The sequence below is a fragment of the Rhagoletis pomonella genome, unplaced genomic scaffold (genome assembly GCF_013731165.1).
Source record: "Rhagoletis pomonella isolate Grant_MI unplaced genomic scaffold, Rhpom_1.0 Rhpom_scaffold_00007, whole genome shotgun sequence".
NCBI classification, from domain to species: Eukaryota; Metazoa; Arthropoda; class Insecta; order Diptera; family Tephritidae; genus Rhagoletis; species Rhagoletis pomonella.
This window is the reverse complement of record NW_023458561.1, coordinates 28,896,469-28,905,465: the sequence shown is the minus strand read 5'-3', so window position 1 is coordinate 28,905,465 and position 8,997 is coordinate 28,896,469. Positions and strand designations below refer to the sequence as shown.

Here is an 8,997-nt window from a genome sequence, read left to right as displayed (position 1 = left end):
GAGGATCTTGAGGAGGACTATGTGCCAGAGTGCCTAAAGTATGGAACGTATCGCAAGCTGCGCAACATACGCGAGCAAGATGAATTCTTTGTGGAGGACGACTTGGATGATGGGCTGGTGCCAGAATTGGGCGGTAAAGGTAAACGTGGCGAAGGTGAAGGTTCACCTGGCTATGGTTTGCATCGCTCAATCAGCTGCAAAGAGTTTCAGTATCCAAAGTCGCAGAGCTGTTATATGATGAGTGGCGGCGGCAGCTATGAAGGCGGCGGCACCACCTCAATCTTGAAGAAAACCAATGTGCCCAAATCGTATTCGTTCAGTGCGACAACGTCCAAGACGACACCCTTCGATATCATGGACTACGAACTGCCACATGCGGGTGCAACGCGCCGTGACAAACAGGAGGCCTTCCGCAAGTCCGCGGGCTACTACTGCAGCAGCAGCCTTGACGAGAGCACGCTGGCGTACGTGGCTCACGAAGCACCGACGTCACCGCCGCCGCCGCCAGCACCGCAGCCGTGTTGTGCGCGCGAGCATTGCACCAGCGCCAAGTGTTTGCTAGATGAAATCTACCCGTGCTACCCGGCGGCGGCCGGACGCCGCACATGGCGCAGCCGTGGCACGCCCGTGGGCATGTATGGCGCTGGAGCCAGCGGTGGTAGCAACAGGAACCTACACACCGCCTCCACCTCCGCCGATTGGATCGAGGAAAGAGAACGCGGTAGCCATCGTGTGGCAGCGGCATCGCGCTACTCCGTGCACTCGGGACGTGGTCGCGATCACGAGCGTGAACGCCACAGCGATCGCGAGTGCGAGCAGCCACCGCCGCCGCCACCAACGGTCGTTTGTTGCTGTGCCGCCGATGACTATTGCTACCACCGCCAGCAACAGCGCCATATTGCCAGGTCGCGTTCGCGCCTACACTGTCCCGGCCACCATCCGGCAGCCGAGGAGGAAGAACATTCACACTGCCGCGCCGTGGCCTACGACACCGATCTCGATCATTTTATACGCGACGAACGCGAGCGTCTACAGATGCAGGACAAATTTCTCGATGAAGATGAACGCTATCTGTCCAATGCCGGACCAAGCTCACACTACGCCGCGCAATATCGACGTCCAGCACGTAGTAAGTCATTGCTGGAGGTGCAACCGCCAAGCCGCTACGACGACGATACATGCTCAGACTCCACCGAAATGGATTTGGAGGACTTCAATGTCGACTTGGAAAAATACTGGGCCGAATTGGATAAACCACCAAGTCCTGTAGATTTAGATATGCAGCGACGCAATATGCAAAGCAATCTTAAGGCAAAGAATGTAAATGTCGGCTGTTACAACAATGGCCAACCCATCGATATGCACGATCGCGAGCAGGAACGTATGATGATCAAGAAGTCGCTACTTGAGGGCATGCCCTCTCCACCACAGGTGGAGTCGTCGGCGCCAGACGGCTCCGCAATGCACCATGGCGCCCATAACTCCAGTGACTTTCATTTTTTTGAGCAAGCGGGCTCCCCCCTTCACCGCGGCTACAACTATGGCCACAAAGTTTACCCGGTCGCGGATAGCCTACCCTCATATAAATACAATAACTTCTACACCGAACACGAGGTACAGACCAAACAACCCACCACCGGTGGACATCACCCCTCCGCCAGTGGTCACTCTGCACTCAGTCTGATCAACAATATATTCTCCATCTACAAGCCAAATAAGTATTCAGCCCAAAACTGCCAAATGAATGTTGAAGCCAAACCCGAGCCGTGCAAAAAAATGAATGTACCCACAACACGTCGACACCTTGGTTCAGCACCACATCCCGAGTATATGCACTCAATGAAACGACCAATGCTAGTCAGCACCGATCAGCCGCAATTCAAGATTATACCAGAGAAGACGGGTCTGAAAATTACACCGCTATATACTTATGAAGACTATGTCATCGATAAGCCACAATCACGACATAAACTGGATGGCATGGTGCGACCGGTGGTGCCCCCGCACTGATGGTGCTGGACCTTTCCATGGTATGGCGGTTGTTAGAAAGCTTGAAGGAGCTGATGGAAGGGACATAAAACTGGAAAATTATATTCTGAGTGACGCCAGGCTATAAAAAAAGTTGGCAAAGATTGTGCAGCAGTAAAAAGTTTTAGGGTGAAAGGTCACGGTAGCGGCGATGGTGCCTTATTCGTAAAGATATAGCGACAAGAAACTGCGCTTAAATGTGGTGCTGTTTAACGCACAAAACGGGTTTTAACCGCAACATCGACCAAGCCAACCAAAACGACGGTGAAGAAATGTTAGGCATATTGAGCTAAAAATTAGTAATAATCAACCTATACCTTGGTTCAAGCTACTGTGTCGCCACCACCAGCAACACCATAGCCAAGCCATGAACCCCGTCAATGTCATCGTCCTCTTCGATACATCACCAATTTTTGCGCCACTTTTATTTTCCAATATCTTTAATATTTCGATTTCGGTTTAGTCAACTTCATACAGCTCCAAAATAAGTGATACATTGATAGATAGTATTGAATCTCCGACGGGTACTAAAAATCTGTACGAGCCTTGCGTTGTGGGAAAGTAAGTTTATCTAAAGGCAGCAACACCATACCACTGGAAAATAAATATTAGCACGTTGTGATATGTATGTATAATAAATCTATTTATTGTATATATCTTTGGGATGCCATTCATGATACAATGAAGGGAAAAGAAAAAGAAGACAGGAAGTACCAAGCAGCTTAGATGTGTACGCGCGAGTATTTTTGGACGCAGGAGCTGCCCCATAAAATTCGCATCGCATTTTGATCTCCGGACATTAACGTTAATTATTCGAAAGCTTCCAAAAAAAAAAGTAAATTTCTAGCAAATTTAGAAGACTAAAGTTTGGGGGTTTCGGGCTATGTATTCTTATTTCTTCCGTAGATTATAATTTAATTAATATAATTTGATCAATGTTTACTGAGTTATCAAATTGTATCGAGCCGCAGAAATTTGGCTGTCGAAATGTACCGATTGTTATCGAGTTAGGAAAATTTATAGAATTATCGAAATTTATCAAACTACTGAAGTTTTATTTTATACGACATTGATTGGTCAAAATTTAGAGAGCTATCGAAGCTTATCGAATAGTTGTGATGTATCGAAATCTTTCAAATTTTCGATATTTATTGATTTATCCAATTTTTTTTTTTTGTAGTTAACAAACTTTCTCGGTTTATGGAATCGAAGTTTTTGAAATTTTCAAAGAATATCGGGTTATAGAATTACATGAATTTATCGAGTTTTCACTATATACCGAACTGTATCGAGTTAACAGAGTGTATCGAATTATCAAAATTTGTCGATAGATATGGAAATTTATGGAGCTATCAATATTGAGTTATCGATATTTATCGAGGAATGTAAATTTTTGAGTTATCGAAATTTATACAGTTCTGAAAGGTCATAGTTATCTGAATTTATCGGTAGTTATCGAAATTTTTAGAGTTATCGAATTTTATCGACTTATCGCAAGTTCTTGTTTTCAAAAATAGTTTGCCACGTATTTAAAAATCTTTATTCACTTACTATACGGGTAGCTTTAGGAAAGTTTACTGCCGAAAATAATTTTGAGGAGGGCTGTGCTCCCTGTTTGAAAAATTTTATTCAATTACAATACGGATATTAAACCAAAGAGGTTAAAGAAACTTTACTGTCGAAAATATTTTTGAAACGGGCTGCCTCCTATTTGAAAAATTTAATAATTTAGTACACCTTTGAAGAAAATGTTTTATATGTAGACTCGAGTTATAAGATTATAAATTAAATTCAAAAAATAAAGTTTGTACGTTACATGCTTTCTAAATACCTTTGAAAGTTTATTAACTAACAACCACATTTATAAAAAATAATGAATGCTTTGAAAATCTGCTATCATAAAGCTCTTTAAATATTTTTTGTATTTTTATGAATGAGGCCATAAGAGTTTTAGGAGGAAAAAACAACTCAAAAATATTGTTAGGGCACAGTGAAGCACGTCGGCTATATGCTAGTGGCAAACAAAGCGCTCGCTATACCCACATTGTACTGCAGCGCATAACATATCGAATCTGTTTATTGAGTTTAGCATACACTGAGGGAAATAATGCATAGTAAAAATGAATATATTATATTTGATTATCGTTTAAAAATTTTCGAATTTAAAAATAATATTTTCATACAAAATTTATTACGCACGTACATATTTGACTGTTCACATCTGAGTATATATATGAGTGTACATATGCACCCCAAGCATGCAGAGCGCCGCTCTGAGAGCGGTGACAACACACACATTCATACATCGTACATGTTTATCCGTACAAATCGCGTGCTGTGGTGTTGATGGATATTCATCATTTGAAAGCAAATTTATATGCCTGGGTGTAGCTGAGTGCGCAAAGATGCTTGCCACAAGTTGTTGATATCCGGAGATGGTCGGATTCGAATTCCACTGCAGGCAACATGCAAATAAATTTTTTTTTATTTTAGTTTTTGTCTTGATTATTCACTTCACGGATGCTTTTTCAGTACGAACGCGGTCATTTTAATATGCGCGTAATTGAATTGAATGTTTCCCAATATACAGTACTTTCGTTGACGTTTATAGTAAGATCAATTACGTTTCTATTTGATTTTAATATTTTTTTCCCTCAGTGTACAAGCGATTATCCGACGCAGCGCTTGACGGAGCATGACAGCGAAGTCTGATGAATTCTTATTTCGCGCTATGTGACATTTTCAAAGAGAAATTGGGGCATATTTATAGTCGAGACAAAAACGACTATAAACAGTGTTGCCACACTGGGCTTATCCTACCAAAACTGGTCGATTTTTTTCCATTTGGTATGTTGGTAGGCTATATGGGATTTTGGTAGGTTTCGTGACAATGAGTAATAGTTATTTGCGATAAATAGAAAATATGTATCTCCAAAAATTTTAGCAACCCTGGTTACACGAATATTTCACCTGCGCAGTCGTATAATGGCGACGGCAAACATGCATATATACCTGATTCGTAATACGGTGTTCGCATGAAGCGATTTTACAGGTAACTTATAGTTGAAAGCAAAAATCGCCTGATGTGAACGGCCTTTCAACTAATCGCTTCCAATGCAGGTGGAGTGCAGCCAAATTTTGATTCAACTAATCGCCTCTAAAATTGATTGCAATAGATCTTCTGAGGTCGCATAAGTCTGTAAAGTAAAATGAATTGTTATACGCAGTTAATTGGTTTTTATTGTATTAGTTGTGTCTTAGTTTTACCAAATGATTAGTTATCTACATTTTTAACAACCTTGACATTGAACAAAAATATTAAAAACCAAAAAAAAAAATGTTTGGTAGGTTTTGGTAGATTTTGGTAGGAAAAAAATTTGTCTGTTGCAACACTGATTATAAAGTTAGTAGTTGATTCTGGCAGATTCTGGCGCTCTATGCGGAGTATAATTACACCTCTGCTTCATATGCGCTGCTTGTCTATGCCCTGCATTTGCAATGTACATACATAAGTATAACCAGCGCTTAAAACACAAATTATTCAAGCGCTGAGAAAATATTCAAGCAAATTCGCAAGCTCTTAATACTTCCGAACTAATTATGTTACATACATATTTTTGATTAGAATAAACCACCTAGACAAAATTTGGCTTCAAAAGCCTTAAAAAGTTAAGTTTCTAGGACATATATTTTCTTTAAAAACTTTTTTTGAAAAAAGTCAAGTTTGCATTAGATTTTATTACATTATGTTTTCATGTTAGATTTTTTACACCACGAACCCCGAAATTTTGGTCTTTCTGTCAAAAAAAAAATAAATAAAACCTTCGATAATGCGCTCAAAGTTCTCTCAACTAATCAAAACAACAAGAAAAAAGCAATTCTAGAAGGAAAACAAATAAAATAAAACAATAATTAAACATGGGTAAACAATCATAAAATATACACAAAAATATATTTACACACAACTATACAAACATATTTAGAGAGAATCATCTAAGAAAACCAAAAGTCATATCCAAAAATTCCTACTTAGTGAAAATAGATGCGTATGCATATGTATGTATGTATTAGTGAATAGACAAAAATACAAAAAAAAATTATGCAACTAATAGAAAAAACACATATGTAACGGATGACAAAAATGAAAACTCAACAAAAAATATGTATGAAGTAAGTGCATTTGTAGTAAACGCTGCAACGGTAGAAGGCAGACCATGAAATGAACTTAGCTCGGAGTTTATAAACACTTTTTGCAGAAGCAAACAAATATTTAATGAAGCTAAAATATTTAAAAAAATAAATATCAATTTTTTTCCGATACATACAAATATATATGACATTTATAAACTTTTCTATTTTTTATACCAAAAATGACAACAACAATTTGATAATGTTATTTTTTTGGAGACTTGCATACATAACCTAACACATTTTCCAATTACAATCTAATACAATTTCGAACAAATAGTATATTGAGTAAGTATGTACCTACATATGTACAAATATGTGCATTGGATATGGCAAAAGTTTGTCGAAGCAACGAAAGCATCGTGAAAGTGAATGAAATTATAGAGCATACGAAATAAAACTTGACTGCTGAAATTGAATGAAAAGCTTCTAAGAAAACAAAAAAAAAAAAAAAAAAAGCTTTTGTGAAAGCTTCAATGTGCGCGTGAAAGCTGCACAACACGCTGATATACATACATACGTATGTGTGTGTGTGATTTTGGCAAGCGCACGTATGTATGTAGTAAGCAGCAGATGCTCTAAACCAATTAAACAGTATGCTAAAATGATACAACTATAAAAAAGTGAAGATGATAGCTTTTCGTAAAACAAAAGAAAATTAAAAACTAGCAGAAGATGTGCAGAAAACGATATGATAGTTAAGTTAAAATTGAAATAGGCGGAATTTGCAGCACTTAGAACTCTTAGCACAGCTGAATGTTAAATGTTAAAGAAATTCATGAATTAATTCATTAAAAAAAAAAAGATAAGGATACATTGTGAAAATTGTAGAAAAACATAAATTAATTTCCAAAGAAGTATTAGAAAAATAATACTTACTTAAGAGAAAAATTTAATTGAAAACCTTATCTTAGTAAATTAGTTTAAGAAATCAGAAGAATATCTTACGGCTAAAGCGCCCTTTTAGCATATAAGTATATATGTAATTAAGAAGCAGAAGAAGAAAACTCAAAATATTGATAACAAAAAAAAACGCATTTTAGCAAATCTTATTGCGAAATCTTATTGCTGACATTGAACGAAATATTAGAAACCAAAAACAAAAAGAACTTAGTACTTAGTATTCGCTTTTTTATAGTGTATCCACGGGCCTTATTTTTCAGCAAGCAAAAACAAAGAAAAACACAACATGTAAAACGATTAAGCAAAATGCTAAGCGAGGCCAAATTGAAAAATGGCAGAAAACGATGTAAATTAATCGCGAAAATTTTTAACCTTTGTAGAGTGCGAACTGAGTGTTAATTACTAACTAATTGAAAATTATTCTAGAAGAGCACGCAAATGAATTTATTTACCATACAAATTTATTCCTTTTTTCTTGCAAATTTATAGAGTCAGAAACTGCATTAATCTCTTAATATTTATTTTTTTTTCAATCACTAAAGAAGATCTTCTTTTCTACTTTATTACACGCACTTCGTGTAAAAATTTGGTAAGGCAATGCATTTTACGGGAAAACTATTTTAACTTTTCTAATTTTTTGGTCAAATCACTTTCTAGTTTGTGGTGTAGGTCTTGACTTGGGCATACAATAGAAATGGTACTGGCGCCTCCATATGATTTTGTTTTCGAAGAATTTTTTGAACAACAGCAACGCACCGAACGTAAGGAATTGTTAGTACCTGCTTTAACTGTGTGGTAATAAAATGATCGTAGAGGATTTCTCTCTTCGGAGGACGTTTGTAGTTACTGTGCTATCCTGGCTTCTAGAGAGCAACGGAACAATCGAGTATAAAGAAGCTAGTACCGTGAGCCATATAGAGAAAAACTTAAGACTCTCTTAGGTACCGATGTTAAACAAACTATATTTCAAACGATGATTTAGCGCGAGTACCAGATCGAAAGTATATATAGTACCTAGGTCACTCTAGAAAAGCCTCATACCAGCAAGCATGTAAAGTAGAAGATGAATACATATATCAATTCAAATCTTGTCGAATCATTTTATATTTAATCGTTTCTATCCTGGGAACAAACGCCTAGAATTTTCAGGAAACTTTTTCAATTATCTTCAGCTCAACCATCAAGCGGTTTTCGATAGTCCGAAAAGAATCTATTCTCTTACCCGTGCTTCTCTTACCTTTAACATTTTTATTGAGCTTAAGGCCATTTCCACTAAAAACTTTTGTGAAAAACAACAACAATGGAACTTTAAACTCGCAACTACGACCAAAAAAGTGCTTTTTTGATCCACGGAGAGTACTAAACTATCGCTCCACAGACGCTATTGTGCCAGAAAAAAGTACTCAAAATAAAGAACCAAAACCTTATTCATCGTATCACTAAAGTCCGCTAAAGTCAGCTGGTTTTCTTAGAAAAATACCAGGTTGACATGGCCGCAGTGCTCCTTGATAGAAAAAAAATCGAACTGATAACATTTTGATACACGCAACGAAAGTTTGACGTAGAAAAGCTATAGCCACAAACTACAACCAAGAAATTTCGCCATCGACTCTCAGTCCTGCTTAAATTAGAAACTCTATCGTTTAGACATAAATCCGCAGTGGGAATGGATCGCCCAATCTCTTCGTAGCGCTACGATTGGAAATTGTCACCAATACTGGAATAGCTCGTATGACGAAAAGTGCCGTTCAGCTGCGGCCACTCTGAAGTCAACTGCTACGCGCGCGACAATTGAGTAGATACCGTGAAAAGAGGTGAAAAGAGAGACGTACACTAAAAAGAAGAAAAGAGAGGCAGAAAGCGTGAGTGGGAGTAACT

The 8,997-nt window shown here is 38.0% G+C and overlaps 1 protein-coding gene across 1 annotated transcript in view; it reads left to right on the top strand.

The window, feature by feature from the left end:
- The window catches only part of LOC118743774, a 3,825-nt gene extending 962 nt beyond the window's left edge, over positions 1-2,863 (top strand). The window contains exon 3 of the mRNA XM_036476538.1: positions 16-2,863. Within this exon, the coding sequence (XP_036332431.1) occupies positions 16-2,010 (1,995 nt within the window). The 3' untranslated portion in view covers positions 2,011-2,863. The remainder of the gene's footprint in view (positions 1-15) is intronic.
- The last annotated feature ends 6,134 nt before the right edge of the window (positions 2,864-8,997 follow it).